The following is a 20,320-nucleotide window of genomic DNA, read 5'->3' on the forward strand; positions in this document are numbered from 1 at the left end:
CTGTGGTACCAAAAGCGGGTTGTCTCCAAAGTGGACCAACTTTTTTTGCCTTTTCAATAAAATCTTGTCAAATTTAAGAACACAAAATAACATGTGGTTACTTACAGTACAGTCAAGATATTTTAGAGACTGAATACGTTTTTATGTTTATATTTACTTATGGTATTCAAACCTGAATAAAACGTGCAATTATTATGTTGTTTTTAGATGTTATTAGCACTATAAGGCTAGAGAAAAACCGAGATTTTAAAAGGCTTTATCAAATTTTGAAGAACAACGTTCGCAGGCTATTATTTTATGGGTGTAGCTTCCATGCCACCCTGCTATTCATGCTTTCTGTTTTGTATAGAATCCAGGCTGGGATAGAACAGTAATATTATATAATTGGGCTAGCCAGCCTGAAACATTTTGTGTAAATTATTTGACATTAATAAAGGTTTAGCACTCATTTAACATTTCCGTCATGAACTTATGAAATGGTGTATAATGAGCAGTGTGCAAAATGCTTTTAGTCTGAACATTAACTAAAAGGTGAAACAAAACCTTCTAAAAACATGGTACATGTTCCATTATGGTTTCAGCCATATGTGAATACAATTAAAAAGGAATGCATTTGGAATAAACCACAAAGTACCGTAAAATTAGCCTGATTGTCTGTGTATACAACAATCTAAATATTATTATTTCATATTTTAGCATAATGTAGCTCATTGTATAGTGGTAAAATATATGTGAATCTTATTTCTTCATTTTACAGATATGTAGGAATAATTTTTATAATTTATGATGTGATTGTGTTGTAAGTTAGCAGAAAACACCTGCAGTATTTTACATTTCCTAACTGGGGATTTACTGTCCATTATAAGATTCTCCTAAATATGTATATTTGTCGCGATTATGAGCCAGAAGTACACAGGTTTTTAATCTTGAAACCTGGGACCATATAGAGCCCTCCAATTCATTTATTCACCTAATCGGCTTAAACCCTCCTCTTTTTAGGACATTGCAATTTTATCATTATCTTGGAACATGTATTATGTCAAATAACTGGCCAAGCAATTACTTTGATAGCAGTAAGCCACAACATTCAGAAAGGGAAATTTTCTATCCTCCTGCTTGTATTGCCTGTTATGAAAGCTGGAAAGTCACACAATTCAAATACTGTAAAAAACGAAGACCAATTGAAGGTTGCAAAGAATTTGGTCATTCTATAACATACTAAATTAATGTGAACTACACCTTTAATGGGCTAACAGTAGCTGTAGGACCAGGGAAAGCATGGGTGGACGAGAGAGAGCATGCACAGTGGTGCTGGGAGCAGAAAGCAAAAACAGTTGGAGGAGAAGAGAAGTCAAGAGAGAGGGAAAGTGCAAGAGGGAACAGATGCATGTAGTAATGAAGCAGTGGTGAAGTCAAAGGTCAGAGGGTTGAATCCGTGAAGTATGCTAATTATGTGTTAAACATTGCAAAATGAAACATTAGGGACACAGATCAGATACGTGGAGTTAACAAGTACATGAGACATTATTACATGATACGTTTGTTTTGACTACAGGCCCAAGAAGATGCAGAAAAACTTCGCTCTGTAGTAATGCCCATGGAAAAAGAGATTGGGACTTTAAAAGAAAAGTTGACAGGAGCAGAAGAAAAGATAAAGGATCTAGAGGCATCAAAGGTTGCACAATCTGTGTAAAAATAATCAACTTTTATTCCTGTTAATTTCTATGCTTCACTATATTGATATTCCTTTTTACGTACTGGCTACACTTCTTTGGTTGCTTAAATCTGTCTTTAATCCTTGCTGTTACAAGAAATAAGTTAAAATAAACCGTATGCAGCATTTACAGAGAGGCAATGCCCGCATACATTACTAGATCTACATTATAACAACTGTCCTGCATTACTAGATCAGCATTCTCTTCTTCGGAGCTGATGCTGGCACTAGTAGTTAAACAGCTAGAGAGTTCTAAGTTAGATATATTTGGAGCATGGTAAATTCTACATGAAATCTACAAAGAAATCTTTATGCAACATGGATGGCACAAACTACGGAGTCTGCAGTAATAAAACCTGTGTGTGCAAAGAATGCATTTTCAATGACACTGCCACATTTCATGTAATGATGCCCATATAACACTAATTTTGAATAAAATAAGCCTTTCTGCATAACTTCCATTATGTACCACCTGTAACATCAAAGGGTTGGTGCCTTCTGTTTTAAGAATATTTGCTCAGAGTTCACACTCTTCCCTGGTAATACACTACTTTCCTCGATTTTATGTTCAGAAATAATGTAAGAAGCCTTGTGGGTTGTTTTTTTTTTCTGTTTCTTGTTACACTTTTTATATTTTCATTTGCCAGATGAAGGAGATGAACCATTATCTTGAGGCAGAAAAGTCTTGCAGAACTGACTTAGAAATGTATGTAGCCGTCCTAAATACTCAAAAATCTGTGTTGCAAGAGGATGCAGAAAAGCTGAGGAAAGAACTACATGAAGGTATTTTACCTTGTTTTGACTGCTCATAGAAATTGTCTAGGTTTCATAATAATCAGCCACACACAGTAAAAAGCAGAAACCTTTTTTAATTCAGCCAACTAAGCAGTGCCAATGTTAATCCACAGGTGCTGAATACATCATTAAGCGGTTATACAGGTATGGGGGGGACCTGGGTTTTTCCAGATAAGGAGTCTTTCAGTTATTTGGATACCTAAAGTCTGCTAAAAAAAATAATTTAAACATTAAATAAACCAAACAGGGTTGTTTTGCCTCCAATGAGGATTAAATATATCCTGGATGGGATCAAGTACAATGTACTGTTTTATTTTTACAGAGATACAGTAGATCGCCAATTTTACGTACACTTATTTTATGTTTTCCCAGGGTTTATGTTGTTTTTCCATGCTCCCTTCATGTTTTAATGCATTTCAATAGGAGTTTTTCCGGGGTTTTAAGTTTTGTTTACCCAGATTTTTAGTCACTTTATTAACCTTGTCCCTTGCCAATTGCTCTATTTTTAAAGCAAAAACACTTTTGCTTTTAATGTTTACATTTTCGCAAGGTTTTTTTCCACAGTCCCTTGAAAAAAAATGTAAAACCGGGGTTCTACTGTATTTCATTAAAATGAAGTCTATGGGAGTTCACCTCCCCTTGAGCTTTGGAACTTTCTGAATAACTGGTTTCCAGGTACCATTACTGTATATCATGCAGCAAGCTTGTTTTTTTAACAATATTAATATGTATACCAGCAAATAAATCTCAGAACCGCCAGGAAGCCCATTAAGCATTATTACAAAAAAACATTACGGGCAGATCCAAAAGAGGTGGTACATACCTTGTGCAATTTGAGTAAAGTCTGGTCAGTGCAGTATGTGGCATTGTATCCGCTTAGTGGAATATGAGCAGCTGGGAAAACCTTTTAGCACTTCAGTTTGAAACTTTAGCATCTGGGCTTAGTTAGCTTTGTTAATGAGAGTGCAACCTAAGTTGGTTCCCTTTCATTATAAATAAGCTTACTCTAAAGCAGTGAGGCTGTTTTAATTTTTAGGTTAGTCTCTGCCAAAGCAGTAGAACCTGTCATCTACAGATACAGTAACAAAGAAAGGGCTGATAATCCACTCCACTCTGCCTGCAGGTTAAATGACAATGAATCAGATATTACTCCTTATGGTTCTGCAATTAGTCTGAATTTTTGATTCCTGTATCACTTTCTTTCCTCCTTTTTAATTTAACAGACATAATTATAATATTTTTTTAGTAGTTTTACACACACACACCACTCCTTAATTGACCGCGTAGGGTAGTCCTAAATTGGGCTGTTCTACTTAGCAGTTTGTAACATTTTGTATGGAAATGTATTATCTGTTTATGCAGGGGATAAAATTAGCCACTTTTGAGAGAATCACAAAAAAAAAAAATCACCATTTGATAGAACGTTGGCTTAAATTCGCTTGCCATAAAAGTTATTTGGAATTAGAGTGGAGTTTAATTTATTCTCTTAATAGACGGCAATACCTGTATCTGCATATGTGAACATATCCTCATGTTGCTGTGTTTGTTTGTTTTGTTTTTTTTTAATTAGTTTGTCATCTTCTGGAGCAGGAGAGACAGCAGCACAACCAGTTAAAACACACCTGGCAAAAAGCAAATGATCAGTTTCTAGAATGCCAACGGTTGATGATGCAGGACATGAAGCACATAGAGGCTGTTCTCACTACAGAGCAGCTTCGTCAAGTAGAAGAAAACAAAAAGAAAGGCCAGGTGTGAATTGCCCACTTTTTGTGTAATCACTAGTCTCCATAAAAAACCCCCCAAAAAACTATTCATATAACCAGCTATTAGACCAGCTAAAGTATTTGTGTAACCCATCACAGTGTGTTTATTACACCAGCTTTCACTGCTGCTACTCCTGTTTTAAAATCTTGAAAGAAACACCAGGCACTCACAGATCCAATTGACAGGCAAAGTGAAGGAACTGCAGACTTTATTTCAGACAAAAACTGAACAAATACAAAGCAAGTGCAAAAAAATGCGTGATACTTTGTTTATGTTCACTTTTTGCCTCAAATAAAGTCTGCAGTTCCTTTACTTTGCCTGTCCGTGCGATCTGTGAGTGCCTGCTGTTTCTTCCATGGTTTGGTATTTTCACCTTGAGCTTTAGGTCTGGGATATGCGCCCCCAGACCCCCACGTGTAAACTGGTGAGATAATTAACTTGTATGGCTATGCACCAGGAATTTCTTCATTACATTCTGTTTTAAGAGTTAAACTAGGGCATATTCAGTCTAAAATAGAACCTGCTTCTTTTCTGTGTCTTCCCATCTAATCGCCTTTTTTGTGTCCCTCATAATTTATTATAACCTTACTTACTTTCCTACTCTCATTGTATTTCTTCCCTTTCTTACTTATTATTTATCATAAATCATCACTTCTGGTAAGAAATGCTTGTATTTCAACTACCAAGCTGATTAACCATTTGTTATCTTACACAGAAGAAGAGAAAGTGCAACAGTAAGTAGGGAGACGGAGACGTGAAATAATGTAATAAATGTAAAGGTGCTTTATTTTATTTGTAGCCTTGTACTACAAATAACAAAATACACCTGAAATATGAACAAACCTTTTTTTTGTTCCTAGGTAGAGGAGCAAAGAACCAGAAAAAGAAAAGCGAAACAGACAGTGCAAAAAGACGAAGAATGCACAAAGGTTATCCTGGAGAAATCACTTCCAAATCTAAAGCAAGAGGTTATTTTATTTAAAACTGAACCTAAGTGAAAAGATTTGAACCATTTAAAGTAGTTTTTGTGTTATATGCCATAGTGAAAGTCTGGGGCCTATTGTGAGTAATTTGGGTGTACACTGAAATTTAAGTGCTCTCTAACTTATTTATGCCTTTTACAAAGGATACCACTCTGAGTTTAAACTGCTTTCTTAACGTGTCTGCTCCTTTGATTTTCTTATCTCTATAATATTTATCTGTGAAGACGAATTGACATTGCGTGAATTGTCTGACTGCTTCCATTGTTTATTTCAGGAACTACTAAACAGTTCACATAGCTCAATACATTCATTAGATACAGACATTATGTTACACGAAGGGGATTCTTTTAATAAACAAGAGGATTTGTTTAAAGATGGACTGCGAAGAGCTCAGTCTAGTGACAGCTTGGGAGCTTCTGGACCACTGCAAACAAAAACACTGGGCTACAACAACAAAGCAAAATCTGCTGGAAACCTTGACGAGTCTGATTTTGGACCATTAGTTGGGGCGGATTCTGTTTCTGAAAACTTTGACACATCTTCCCTTGGTTCTTTGCACATGCCAAGCGGATTTATGTTAACCAAAGATCAGGAAAAAGCAATCAAGGCAATGACTCCTGAACAAGAAGAAACAGCATCTCTGCTCTCAAGTGTCACACAGACCCTGGAATGCACTTATGTTCCTCCATCCGATTATCGTCTTGTTAGTGAAACGGAATGGAACCTACTTCAGAAGGAGGTAAGCTTTTCGATGAAACATAGTGGTTTATTGCTAGTACTGAACAGCAGTGAACCAAGTAACAAAGCAAAAACCATTGTTTTTGTTCAGAATATTTTTCAATATTTTATTCAACAGATTTTAGTCTTATTTTGTTGTTACTTTATACTTCAGATGACTATCCTCTAAGAATGAGAAAACTGGATGCTTACTATAGGTCCTCTCATTTTTCTTAGAAGTATAGTGGTAGTTTTTATTATTTCACATTATAATATTACTATTCTAAACTGTTATTCTATTACCCTTTAAACCTGTCTCTGTTTCCTAAATCCTCTGGGAAAACAGTCATATTTTACCCTGCAACCCTGAACAGTAAACCAGAAAAACTTTCAGGGAAGCACTTTTCTGGATTGCTCCGTTGATGTGTAAGGTATTTATAACCACTTTTGTGTAATAAAATAACACTCATATATAATAAATACTCTGTCCTCTGACAAACAGATGGTTCAGGGAAGTGTTGTCAGCATTCTCTATTGCTTCTTTCAGGTCCAAACAGCTGGGAACAAGCTTGGAAGGCGCTGTGATATGTGCTCAAACTATGAGAAGCAGCTGCAGGTTATCCAGACTCAGGAGGCAGAGATAAGAGATCAAGTAAGTTTTGAGATAGGCTTCTTAGTTTAATATTTTATAGACCTCTTTTAATCAGTGTTTTACATTTTTTATAGGGCTGTTACATACACAATGAGAACAAGACATAGCCATGTTACCCTTTCTGAGGTGCTATAATAGCCTTCATTTGTATGTTAGTGTTTCTAGAATGTTCATCTAATATTTCTTTCTAGTGGCAGAAGAAATGTTGAAAAATGTATACACCTTATTAGGTGTAACCTATATACAGTGGTCGTAAGCTTTGGGTTGCAGGCATTTTTTCTGACTGGTAGCAAAGTTATTAAAGAAGCAGGGTCCCTTGGGCTGCCAATATGTTTGTCATCATCCTCCTTCCTGGCAGTTGATCTTTCTTAGGGTTTAATTAATACATCCGAGAGTCATTCAGGGCTCATCCTTAACTGGGGCAAGTCCCAGCAATTAAAGGAGAAGGAAAGGTTAAAACTAAGTAAGCCTTATCAGAAAGGTCCACCTAAATATACCAGTAAACCCTCAAAGTAGTGCTGCTCTGAGTCCCCTGTCAAAAGAAACACTGCATTTCTTTCCTTCTATTGTGTACACATGGGCTTCTGTATCAGACTTCCTGCCTTCAGGTTAAACCTCCTTGCCCCGGGCGTGAGCATGCTCAGTTTGCTCCCCCCCCCCCCACCCTCTGCTGTAATCTGAGCCCAGAGCTATAAGTGAGCAGGGAGAGACTCGGGCAGGAAGTGATGTTGATACTGCAGCTGCTATCCTAAACAAACAGAGAGCTTCTAGATCTTTTTAATTAGGTATGGTAAAGTCATGCAAAGTCGTGGCTTCCTACACTTGGTGGCCAGTAGTTTTTTGCATTATTAGCCAAGAATAGCAGTATATCATAATGATCTGCTTTTACAGCTCGTGTACAGTGGAATCCCAGAACGGAGTTCTACAGGTCATACATTTTAAACTGGAGTTTCTGAGGTTAAATGATTAAGTGAATCAGGATATAGTAGTAGTTTTGGTCATCCTACAGATACACCACAGAAAATGAATCAGGAGAAAGCAACATCTGTTATCTCTGTGGTATGGATCATACTTTTTTACATTAGATTCTAAGGCCAAAGGAGACAGATTTCACCAAGGAAAAACCCATTTCCTTGTGGTGCACTCAACAGACTTTAAAGCAGAAGGAAAGGTTAAAACTAAGTAAGCCTTATCAGAAAGGTCCACCTCAAAGTAATGCTGCTCTGAGTCCTCTGTCAAAAGAAACTTAGCAATTTTTTCCTTCTATTGTGTGCACATGGACTTCTGTACCAGACTTCCTGCCTTTAGCTTAAACCTCCTTTCCCTGGGTGTGAGCATGTTCAGTTTGCTCCTCCCCCCCCTTCTCTACTGTAATCTAAGCCCAGAGCTATAAGTGAGCAGGGAGAGACTCAGGCAGGAAGCTAATACTGCAGCTGCTATTCTAAACAAACAGAGAGCTTCTAGAGCTTTTAACTCGGGTATGGTAAAAGATTCTACAGAATTTATATAGCATTCTAGCTTGCACTATTGCAGCTAATCTATTGGCAATTAAATTCCTCCATAGCTTTCCTTTCTACTACTTTAAGCCTCAGCCTAGGTGCATGGTATATTTCACCATCCCTTTAAAATTATATTTACAGTTTAAAGAACAAGGAAGTCATTTGTTGGGTGGTACATGAATGCAATCACTACATTTTCCTCTAGGCCAGTGCTCCTTATAGGAGAGAAAATTGCATTGCCCCAGTGAAAAAAGTAGTATTGTGTTAATAGTGCTGCTCCACCAGAATTCAGCACTGAAATCCATTTTTCAAAAGAGCAAACAGATTTTTTTTATATTTAATTTTGAAATCTGACATGGGGTTAGACATATTGTCAGTTTCCCAGTTGCCCCCAGTCAGACTTGTGCCTGCACTTTCGTATGGAACTTCTTTATGGCAGGCTGCTGTTTCTCCTACTGAACAGTTCATAAAATTAGTTACCTGGGAGCACCACGGTGTGTGACTTCTCCTCTGTGTGCATCACGTTTTAGAAAAGTACCCCGGACAAAACTTCATAGTCAAACTTGTATGTAGGAAGATGGAGCACCACAGGAATGAAGTCAGGAGTAATACCGTATATACCCAAGTATAAGCCGAGTTTTTCAGCATCTAAAATGTGCTGAAAAAGTCTACCTCGGCTTATACTCGGGTCAGCGGTACCCGACCCTAGTAGCTGAGATTGCAGTCACTTTTAATCATTCCTATACCAACAGTTCACTTGGGGAGAGACTGCAATATCCCACAATGCCCTCTGTTGGTTATATGAAAGAATAACAGTGACTGCAATATCACACAGCGCCATCTGTTGGTTATATGAAAGATTAACAGTGACTGCAATATCACACAGCGCCATCTGTTGGTTATATCAAAGAATAACAGTGACTGCAATATCACACAGCACCCTCTGTTGGTTATGTCAAAGAATAACAGTGCGCCCTCTGTTGGTTATATGAAAGAATAACAGTGACTGCAATATCACACAGCACCCTCTGTTGGTTATGTCAAAGAATAACAGTGTGCCCTCTGTTGGTTATATGAAAGAATAACAGTGACTGCAATATCACACAGCACCCTCTGTTGGTTATATGAAGGAATAACAGTGCGCCCTCTGTTGGTTATATGAAGGATTAACAGTGATGGCAATATCACACAGCGCCCTCTGTTGGTTATATTAAGGATTAACAGTGATGGCAATATCACACAGTGCCCTGTGTTGGTTATATGAAGGATTAACAGTGATGGCAATATCACACAGCACCCCTCTGCACATGGTAGTGGGACAGTGGGACATCAACTTTGCAAAGAAGTCCGGTTGATCGCTGGGGGGGTCTCTTTGGCGGAATGTGCACTGCTGGGAGACAGGGCTGTAGTTGTGTCTAGGCTTATACTAGAGTCAATAAGTTTTCCCAGTTTTCGTATGTAAAATTAGGTACCTCGGCTTATACGCGGATCGGCTTATACTCGAGTATATACGGTAATAAAAATCCAAAAATATTGATCCATTAAAAGCGGCACATCATAATAGGAACAATTAGAGAACCATAGGCTTAACGCGTTTCGTGGCTATCCAGCCACTTTCTCCTACTCAATGTAACTGAATCAGTCACAGTGGGACTTGGCTTTTACTAATTTTTATTGAATTTTACAACATAAAGAGTAGAGAGAAGAACAGATTAAGAAAGGAAAGAAAAGAAAAGAGAAAGGGGAGGGGGGAAGGAAGTATGCCTGAAAATTGTCAATCAGGTGTTAGTTGAGGTGGCAGGTGACTCGATCCAAGGATTCCATATATTCTCAAACTTATTTGGGCATGCTCGGGCGAGGTACGTGAGTTTATACAATTCCAATTGCGAGTTAATTAGTCCAATCCATCTACTCAGCGTCGGGGGCGAAGGGCCCATCCAGTGAAGGGCAACCACTTTTTTCGCATAAAAGAGAAGCAATCTCATCAGGCATCTTGTGTTTACTCTAGGTATCACTGAATCAAGAAGGCCCAGGAGACAGGTAGCAGGGTTAAGTATTTGGGGAAGTTCCAGTTCAGCAGCCATAAAGTGCACAATTGCTCTCCAAAATCGGAGTATTACTGGGTGGCTTTTACTATTTAGTGCTGTTCTTAGATCTACCAGGCAGCTGTTATCTTGTGTTAGGGAGCTGCTAACGGGTTACCTCCCAATGTTCTGTTAGGCTGCTGGGGGGGGGGAAGGATGATATCACTCCAACTCGCAGTAAAGAGCGACTGAAGTGTATCAGAGCACAAGTCACATGACTGAGGGCAGCTGGGAAACTGACAATATTTTTAGCCCCATGTCAGATTTCAAAATTGAATATAAAAAAATCTGTTTGCTCTTTTGAGAATTGGATTTCAGTGCAGAAGTCTACTGGAGTAGCACTATTAACTGATGCGTTTTGAAAAAAAACATGTTTTCCCATGACAGTATCCCTTTAAAGGTGAATGTATATATCCTTTTTAGTTTTTCTCTTGGTAGGTACAGGTTAAATCCAATACAGTTTGCCTCTTTTGACTGGAGGTGCTGTGCTTGTTTTCCTATTAAGGTTAAAAAACTACAGACTATGCTCCGTCAAGTAAATGACCAGCTGGAAAAAACGCTGAAAGACAAGAAGGATCTAGAGGATTATATGAAGCAAAATACAGAGGAAACAAGTACTCAGGTGTGTTCAACATTCTTTTTTACTGTCCAGACGGAAAGGAAAGTGTAGTCTGTGCATGGCATATAAAACCCAAACACCTCTGGACCATTTTTCTTTCTACATCCCTTTATAGTGGTAGTTTGTTTGTTCAGCATTCAAAAAGCTTAATACTTGTTCTCCTCTCCACCTTGAGTATTAAAAGGGGAGGAGAAGGACATGAGCTTCTAATTATAAGGGATCTGGATGATTCCTGCTTTATTTTCTTAAATTAAGAAGTGCCCACAAAGGCTGCAAGGAAACAACAGCTTTAGAATGTTTAGTTGTTTATGAATTAAATCTGGCTTTACTTGTTAAATGGACTGTAACACCAAAAAATGAAAGTGTTATAAAGAAATGAAAATATGTTATACTGTTGTGCTGCCCTGGTACATACAACTGGTGTGTTTCAGAAACTCTACCATAGTTTATATAAATAATCTGCTGTTAAGCCATGGGAGCCATTCAAAACTGAATAAGAAGAAAAGACACAGCTGATAATAGATACGTTATGTAGTATAGAGTGGGATTCTTCACAGCTTATCTGTTATCTACTGTGTATCCTGTTCTTGAATGGCTGCCCCCCATGACTACACAGCAGCTTGTTTATATAAACTATAGTTGTGTTTTTGAAGCAAATACACCAGTTTTACCAGTGCAGGGCAACAGTACCGTTATATTGTCTTTTCATTGACATTTTCATTCTTTAGTGTTACTGTTGCTTTAATGTTCACACTGCACCTCTTTCATTTTCACAATTATGATTTGTTTCCAAAAAATGGGTCTGTCTGCCCCAGGGGGCCTAAAGGGCAGTCGGAGTAAGGTTCAAGTTTAATTTCCTGGATATATTTTAAAACTATAGCTGAATTGCAGGTACAGAAATGTTTATTTCTATATATTGTTTGTAACCTTGTTATCGCTGGGGGGCCATGGCCAAATGTAGGGCCTCAAATGGGGCGTAAAAAAGATATGAAAACCACTGCTTAACGTGACCCAGTTGCACAAATCACAACTGCTCACTCTGTAATTCAGTTGTTGCTCTTTATTATATTTAACCATTATGTTATTTCAGCACATTAATGCTCAGAACTTTGTCTTTATTAGTATTGTGTCTACTAAAAGAGTACGATTTGTATTATTTTCTTCTCTGTTCTTCCTAGATATCAACACTTACTCTCCGAATTAACCAGTCTGAGACTCTATTAGCTGACTTACAACAGGCCTTTACACAGGCAAAGCGAAATATTCAAGACCAAATGGTAATCTATTAGAATGTCAAAGTTATTGTTTTCAGATAAGTCTTCATTTAATACAAAACATATATAATGTTTTCGTACATGTATGTATATGCGTGTGTGTATGTGATATGGATGTGTGTGTATGGATGAAATGGCCCTCTGTGGAGACAGATGTTTTAAGTCCCAACCTGATTTTAATTCTTAGGTAATTTCCTTTACACATAATAAATTAGTGAATCACATTGTAGCACCATTACAGGTTAGATCAGAGATTTCAGCCCAGTAAGATGTATTGTTTATAAGTGCTCATAGATAAAGAGGTACATTAGGATGAGATCTGCCAGATTAGCTTTCTACTGAGCATCTATAAAATTGTATTTGCTTGTATAATTATGTTGCATAAAAACAAACTGTTATCTGGAAAGATTTTTGTTGAATGCAAGTTACAAGATCCTTTTAATTAGCTAGCTAACTAATTAATTAATTAACTAATGTTCTTTAAGGCTGTACTAATGCATTCCCGTGAGCAAGTCTCTGAGGAGCTTTTGAGACTACAGAGAGACAATGAGAGCCTACAAGGAAAGCACAGCTTGCATGTGTCCCTGCAACAATCAGAGATTTTCAACCTCCCTGAAACCAGTGAGGTAATATACATTGAGGTGTATAACCCATATATATATATATATATATATATATATATATATATATATATATATATATATATATATATATATATAAAAAATTATCTGTACGTGTGCCTATTTCCTTACCTTACACCCTACCTGGCATGCTTTGATTAATTCCATGCGTTGTAGGAGCTCCAGAACCTTGTGTTGAAATATCGTGAGGATATTATTAGTGTCCGGACTGCAACAGACCACCTTGAAGAGAAACTCAAGGCAGAAATCCTTTTCCTGAAAGAACAAATTCAGGCCGAGCAGTGTCAGAAGGAAAACATTGAAGAAACGCTACAAATTGAAATAGAGAATTGCAAAGAAGAGATGGGTAAGCCATGAACGGATTTTATATTCTCAATTGTTTCTCTTAAATACACGGTAGTTTGTTACGAAGAGCATTTTTTTTATCTGTATACAGTGGAACCTCAATTTTACATCCCCTGATTTTACATTGTAGTTTTGTGGTCCCACCCATAAATTATGCATAATATATTTCCCTGGATTTAACACAATTTTTTCTGGTCCCCTGAAAAAAAAGTAAAATGTGGGTTCTACTGTATTTCCAATTTTCCTTTCATAAATATGTATAACTATTCTCAGTAAAATACAACATTCACCCCCTTTGTTATCTGTGTTTTTACTCTAATCCTTTTCTTTCTTTTTCTTCTGTCACTGATCAATATACAGACATCTTAGAAGGTAGGAGAAGCTGTGTGTTAGTAAAGATACCCAGCTGTACTGTGTGTATTACATTCTTCTCTTTTCTTAGTAATACTTCTCTTATCTTTGATCCATGATGTTAGTTTTTCATCCTTGCCTTTAAGACTTAGGGTTCTTTTTTTCCAATTTCCCCCATGTCAGTGGTTATGTTTTACTTCTGATATACTTTTATCACCCTTCTTAATGCTCCTGTCATTGTGTGCATTAATCTAAGGATATTGCCACACCGGGATGTTTCTCTGCCTGCATTTATACAAAAAGAGCCAATCCGCTGCTATCAAGTCCATAGTTCCGTTTACATACACAAAAACAACAAAAGATTAACAAAAATGAATTCTTTCAGAGCAAGAGCAGGGTCCGTCCTATGTTGTATGCTTTATGCATTTTCATTTTACAAAGCCTATCTTGCCCTTACATTTAAGTTCTATATGAAATGTTTCCAAACCTTGGTGCATATACACTATGTTGCTAGACTAGAAGTCCCAGAATACTGTAACATACAATGAAGGTTGAAGTATACTGGGAATTGAGAAACACTGGGCTAACACACAGATACTGTCTAGTCACCAACTGGGTTATACACTAACACAATTATCCAAAACATAAAATCAAGTCTCCATTTGTATTACTGAGGGGAATCAAAATGTAATGTTTGAGATGATGTGGCAGGACCTGAATGAAGCAGAGAAACCTACCAAATGATCTCAGTTCTGCAAGGAAGAGTGGCTCAGCGGCAATGTAAAAGACTGATTTTATATTACAGGAAGTGTTTGGTTGTAATTGTCGCAACCAGTTATTCATTTTAAAGGGCAGTTCATTTTTACATGGGTGATATGGGTGTTGGCTAAATTTGTTAAATTTAGTAATAACATAAAAATTGTGTTTTGTGTTTCCTCGGGTTCCTTTTGTCTAATATGACATGCTCTTTAAAGACCAGAAACCATTGTGTGTGACAAATGTATGCAACACTTGGGGAAATCAGAAAGGAGTCAAATACTGTTGCTGATCACTGTAAATGTTTGTAGTGCTGTGTCTTGTGCTCCTTCGTCTATTACTAACTCAGTAAGAAATCATTTTGATTAAATGTGTGAACCTATTTAACCTGCAGCCTAAGGGCGCAAAAAAAAACCATCACGACCTGTTGTATGGAGTTATATATATATATAAATAAATAAAGCTGCATGTGGTGCTGTTTGAACTCACAGTGGTCCATGAATCTGTAGTGTGAAACAACATTTAAACTGACTTCACCGATGGCCTAATGTTGCCTTTGTCTTTATTTACAGCTTCTACATCAAGCTTACAACTTGAATTGGACAGAATAAAAGCAGAAAGGGAGCAGGTAAGACTCATTAGTGCCTCAGTTTTGGGTTTACTGAGGCAGGAGCAGGATTGTGATGAGCCAATCATTATATAATATGGCTGACTGTAATGACAGGGGGCCAACCGTGTGCTGCTAATATGAATGCAAAATATGCTGTATTTATAAACACATTGTAATTATTTTCCTGATTCAGGAAGTAAACAATAAGGATACATAGAACATTCCTGATTCCTGATAGTACTTTCCTGATTCAGACAAATGTTGGCAACAATAGTAACAGCACCATATTTTTTTTAATTCTAGGAATTTTATTGTAATAATGGCTTTCACTGTAAATTAAAAAAAAAAAAAAAGCAAGTTCTTTTTATTACTGCAAACAATATATACTCAGGCACACTAGTAGGAGTAGAATTGTGTGTATAAGTGTCTACATTAAGGAATGTAGATTGTAAACTTAATTATTTTGCATAGACATCTTTTAACCATTAGATTTTTTTAGAGGTACAGTATATTTTTACCTGGGAGGCATAAACACAAGGTTGATTAATAAGGGTGAAGCATAAACTTGGGCCATGAAGACATACACAAAGGGCAGTAGCTGATTAAGACTGTCAAGTCTAGCTGCTTATGGCCACATAGTTAGATCAAATGCACTCATTCCAAAAAGAAATGATCTACTGTTTTCCTTATGTAGTTAGAGGTCAGCCTGCAAGAAAAGACTCAGGAGCTGCAGAACCTACAGACTTTAAAGGACTCTTTGGAAAACCAACTAAAAAAGGAGACTGGAAGCAAGGTAATGATTATAGGGGTATATCCCAAACAAAATGTTATTTCAAATTAAAGGGAAAGTACCACAAAATATATGTACATGTTAAAATATAGTAGGGATTTTAAAAGGGACAAAATTAATCTTTGTCTTTAGGACTTTTAAAAATTAAAAAAAACAAAGCACTTATAACCAGACATTTTGGCATGTCAGTTACATGCAGTTCTAAAACTATTCTGAAACTTTGTATAACATTCTGGTTGAAAAGGAGATGTGAGCTTGAAAATGGCTGTGTAAAGGTGGTGCTAAGTACTGGCCCTGCCTAGAGTCAAGACCCCAGTGGTGTGCCTCCTAGGGGTGGTAGATGAACTCATTCCCCATAATTGTTCTAGGAAGTTAATGAGAGCTGTACTGTTTTATGCAAAAAAAATGATTGCTATTAAGTGGATGAGCCCTGACTCTCCACGGATGTCAGATTGGAAAGCACTGGTGAACAAAACACCACCACTCATAAAGCTGACATATGTGGCTCGGGGTTCCCCCTCAAAATTTGATAGCATCTGGACCCCATGGATAGACACCAACCCAACGTTAGTCCTTCCTACTATACCCTCACCTAGACAACCCCAATAGATTCACACCTGACCGAATTTGGTGAACAATGTACTGCCATAACTGTATGTGTATCATGCTTAACTTAATATTGTGTACCTTGGTTAGACTCATGCTAATTTTGTAAAATGGACTGTGAATGTTTGTTTTATATGTTTGATGTTAAAAAATAAAAAAACTTTAAAAAAAAAAGTGGTTCTAAGTGTTGAATGGCTTATGCTCTATGTTTTGGTCAAAGCCTGGTGTAAAATAAATAACGCCAATAAATAAGCCAATTGGATTTTTTTTTCATATGTATAAATATTTCTGCATTTGCAAGGATGGTCATAAATCATGCCTAGGACTACAAAATTCTATAACTTTGCCAGAAATACTTTACACCAGTATTATTAGAAATACAATGTCTATATAAATGTGGCTTTAAGTACTTAGTCAATAGTGATGTACATTTTGTTTTTTAATCCTTTTTAATGAAACATTTTTCAGTTCAAGGTTTAAATGAACAAATGATATAAGTGTTTGATTATGAATTTAGTAGGTCTTTGTAAAAGGCACAGAAACAAGACTAAATGAAAATGTGTAATGCATACTTATTTAGGAGACATTGGTTTCATATACACCGACGCATTAACAAGAGGAATATCTAACATATGTCCATTCCAAATGCTATTTACCTTTAGGCAAGCCTTGAGCAGTTGGCGTTTGAAGAGAAGAACAAAGCCCAGCGACTACAGACAGAGCTAGACGTTAGCGAGCAAGTGCAGAGGGACTTTGTAAAGTTATCACAAATGCTACAGGTATGTGATTCCATTGCTGGACAGGGTCTGTACCATGCCTGGTATTTGTATGTCAGTGTCAGTATACTCAATCTCTCATGGTTATCTCTCTGCTGTTAAACCTGCAACATACTTATCAATAGATAAGGTTTATTTTAATTATTTGGGGCATGTTTACTTACATTGGAGATATCTGGAGATGTTGCCCATAGCAACCAATCAGATCTTTGCTTTTTTCTAACTTGTAGGTGGCTGTTTAAATCTGATTGCTGATATTAATCTCCAGTGATCATAAACATGTCTATTTATGCCTAAAGAAAATTGTGACTGAGGGCGTTGGCTCTTCTTAGCCCACTTCACTTGATCTATTTGGTTTCTCTGTGATGCAGCAGTGATGGTTACTGGATTACTAGACTGTAAATGTTCCCTGCTGATTGGTGTATGCGGGTTATTACTGTAACACTGGTCCAAACTATTATTGCATTTGTTTTGCTGCTTTGTACAGTATGTATAGTGTAGCATGAGGAATATTTATATACAGTTGTGTTCAGAACAATAGCAGCAAAAAAGAAAAAAAAGCGAATAAAGCTCAAAATCCTTATAATAGTTTTTATTTCCATACACACAAATGCATTGGGAACACTGCACATTCTATTCCAAATCAAAACATGAAGAAAAATGTATCACATTTTTGTGTTTCAAGATTTTGCTTTCCTTTGAATCACTGAACTAATATTTAGTTGTATACTCAGTGTTTCTGAGAACTGCTGCACATCTGTGTTACATGGAGTCGACCACATTCTGGAACCTCTTACATTCCACAATTCTTCTGCATTCTTGGTTTTGCACTTTTTATGTCACCCCACAAGTTTTCTATTGGATTAAAGGAACAGTAACACCAAAAAATTATTTAAAAGTGCTTTGAAAGAATGACAATATGATGTACTGTTGCCCTGCACTGGTAAAACTGGTGTATTTGCTTCAGAAACACAACTATCATTTATATAAACAAGCTGCTGTGTAGTCATGGGGGCAGCCATTCAAGCACAGGACACACCATAAATAACACATAAGTTCTGGAGACTCTTATTGTATGTTACAGAACTTATCAGCTGTGTATCCTGTGCCAGTTTTGAATGGCTGCCACCATGGCTACAAAGCAGCTTAAACTATAGTAGAAGTTGTGAAGCAAATACATCAGTTGTACCAGTGCAGGGTAACATAAACTTCAGTCACTCTTTAAGCTGGCCATAGACGCAAAGATCTGATCGTACGATTCGAGGATTCGTACTATTTTCGAACCCTGTGTGGAGAGTCCTGACATTTTTCGTCCGGCGGAGATCAGTCATTTGGTCGATGGGACAGGTTAAAAGATTTCTGTCGGCTGTCGATAATATCTCTGCGTGTATTGCCGATCGTATGATTTTCAGTGGGAGACTGTCACTAGCTTTGTCGGACATACAATTGCTGTCAGGGGCAGAACATTGGCTGATCTGTTCTTTTGTACTTTATTTGATCTGAATGGTTAGTGGATGGGGAAGTCCGATCGTACGATGATTTGGAATTGCTAAGCTATTATTATTATACTTTATTATGGCACCAACTAATTTAATCAGTTAGCTGCCTCTGCCATTCCTCAGGCCACCAAACAACCAAGGACTTTGTTTCTGATGTCCCATTGTTTGTTCAAAGTAACATATAATCCTTATTGAATGATGTTTCTTCTCAGGTACAGCTGGAGCGAATAAGACAGACTGAATCACTGGAGACAATCCGTGCTATCCTGAATGACACAAAACTGACTGATATTAATCAGCTGCCGGAGACATGACCCCTCTTCTTCACCCAAGGACCTAAGGCTCTAACAGAGTTTTTGTTTTAATAAAAAAAACTCATCTTTCTAGTAACATGATTTATTATTTAACTCTTGACAAGGCAGAGGATAATACAAATGTGAATTAATTGGTGACTGGCAACAGCTTGAAAAACAAATCAGGAGAGAGAGAGAGGATGAACTTCTATTCGGAACACTAATGAAACCCATCACTGTGTCTGGATAAATGGAGATGTTTCGCTCATACTAAACCTGTGTATCTGGTCTTTATTTCTCTTTTCAGATTGAGATTTACTAAATATAATGATCCCTACCAATAACATCAGACCTAGGGCCCTTCTGTGACTGATAAGGTTTTGGGATTCTCTGGAGACTTGCTTATTTTTTCCACCTTTCCACTTAATGCAGATTGGTTACTTTCTGACTTTATTTCCAGGGTGGGGGAGAAGAGCAGCTTGTCCATTGTTGAGGTGAATCTGCTGATAAAATAGTCTCTGTTCTGTTTGGCTTAACTTCTGTTTGCCTTAAATTCTGCCGTAGTCAAATACTCCTTAAATTACGCTAACCCTTTCATCCTAATCTGTTTGCTTTCATTTACTGCTGGTCAACTTGTTCCCAATTTTGATATGTGTGTGAGTATGAATAACAACCCAGTCCCTCTCCATCATACAGAAATGAGGTTTGTTATCTTGTAAAACAAAGGGATTCTGACATGATTTTTATGGTGTAGTTTTTATTTCTAAATTACACTGTTTACACTGCAAATAATTCACTCTACTATATAAAATTCCATTCCTGAACCAACTCGTGTATTTTTTTAGTTGTAATATTGGTGTGTAGGCAGCCATCTCAGGTCATTTTGCCTGGTCATGTGCTTTCAGAAAGAGTTGGTAGGGCGTTGTTTCTCCTACTCAATGTAACTGAAGGAGTTGCAGTGGGACATGGATTTTTACTATTTAGGGCTTTAACACAAGGGCAGATTCGGGGAGATTTAGTTGCCTGTCGACTAATCGCCTCTTCTTCGGGGCGACAATCTCCCCAACTGCCTTCCGCCTCCTAAAATTAAAAATCGCCTGCGTGAGGCAACTTCGGAAATCAAAGCGCCTCAAATTCATTGCTTCAGGCGATTTTTCATTTTAGCAGGGGGAAGGCAGTTTCTGGAAATTTTCACCCTTGAAGAAGAGGCGATTAGTCTCCAAGCGACTAATGGTGGCCATACACGGGCAGATAAAGCTGCCGATATCGGTCGTTTGGACCGATTTGACAGCTTATCTGCCCGTGTATGGGGGCTTCCGACGGGTTTTCCCGATCGATATCTGGCCACGATATTGATTGGGAAGGTTGGATTTTTACCCGACCGACCCGTCGGAGCCCCTTGGCGCATCGTAATTCGATTGTTCGAATTACCTCCGATATAGCCATGCAGTTAGTGGCATATCAGGGAAAGATCCGCTCGTTTGCTGATGTCGCCATACGAGCGGATCTTTGAGTCTATGGCCACCTTAAATCTCCCCAAATCTGCCCGTGT

At 37.5% G+C, this 20,320-nt stretch overlaps 1 protein-coding gene across 2 annotated transcripts in view; it reads left to right on the forward strand.

Annotated features, from left to right (window-relative positions):
• Window positions 1-19,506, forward strand: part of rabep1.S (rabaptin, RAB GTPase binding effector protein 1 S homeolog) — a 34,944-nt gene extending 15,438 nt beyond the window's left edge. The window contains exons 5-19 of one of the 2 annotated variants that reach the window (XM_041584141.1): window positions 1,556-1,675; window positions 2,362-2,497; window positions 4,080-4,258; window positions 5,134-5,241; window positions 5,531-5,995; window positions 6,521-6,625; window positions 10,714-10,830; window positions 12,006-12,104; window positions 12,587-12,727; window positions 12,899-13,088; window positions 13,448-13,459; window positions 14,767-14,822; window positions 15,499-15,597; window positions 16,863-16,979; window positions 18,688-19,506. In XM_041584141.1, the coding sequence (XP_041440075.1) occupies window positions 1,556-1,675; window positions 2,362-2,497; window positions 4,080-4,258; window positions 5,134-5,241; window positions 5,531-5,995; window positions 6,521-6,625; window positions 10,714-10,830; window positions 12,006-12,104; window positions 12,587-12,727; window positions 12,899-13,088; window positions 13,448-13,459; window positions 14,767-14,822; window positions 15,499-15,597; window positions 16,863-16,979; window positions 18,688-18,789 (2,046 nt within the window). In that variant the 3' untranslated portion in view covers window positions 18,790-19,506. The remainder of the gene's footprint in view (window positions 1-1,555; window positions 1,676-2,361; window positions 2,498-4,079; window positions 4,259-5,133; window positions 5,242-5,530; window positions 5,996-6,520; window positions 6,626-10,713; window positions 10,831-12,005; window positions 12,105-12,586; window positions 12,728-12,898; window positions 13,089-13,447; window positions 13,460-14,766; window positions 14,823-15,498; window positions 15,598-16,862; window positions 16,980-18,687) is intronic. The other variant, XM_018249723.2, reaches the window with a different exon arrangement.
• The last annotated feature ends 814 nt before the right edge of the window (window positions 19,507-20,320 follow it).

Source organism: Xenopus laevis, chromosome 2S (assembly GCF_017654675.1).
Source record: "Xenopus laevis strain J_2021 chromosome 2S, Xenopus_laevis_v10.1, whole genome shotgun sequence".
Lineage (NCBI taxonomy): Eukaryota > Metazoa > Chordata > Amphibia > Anura > Pipidae > Xenopus > Xenopus laevis.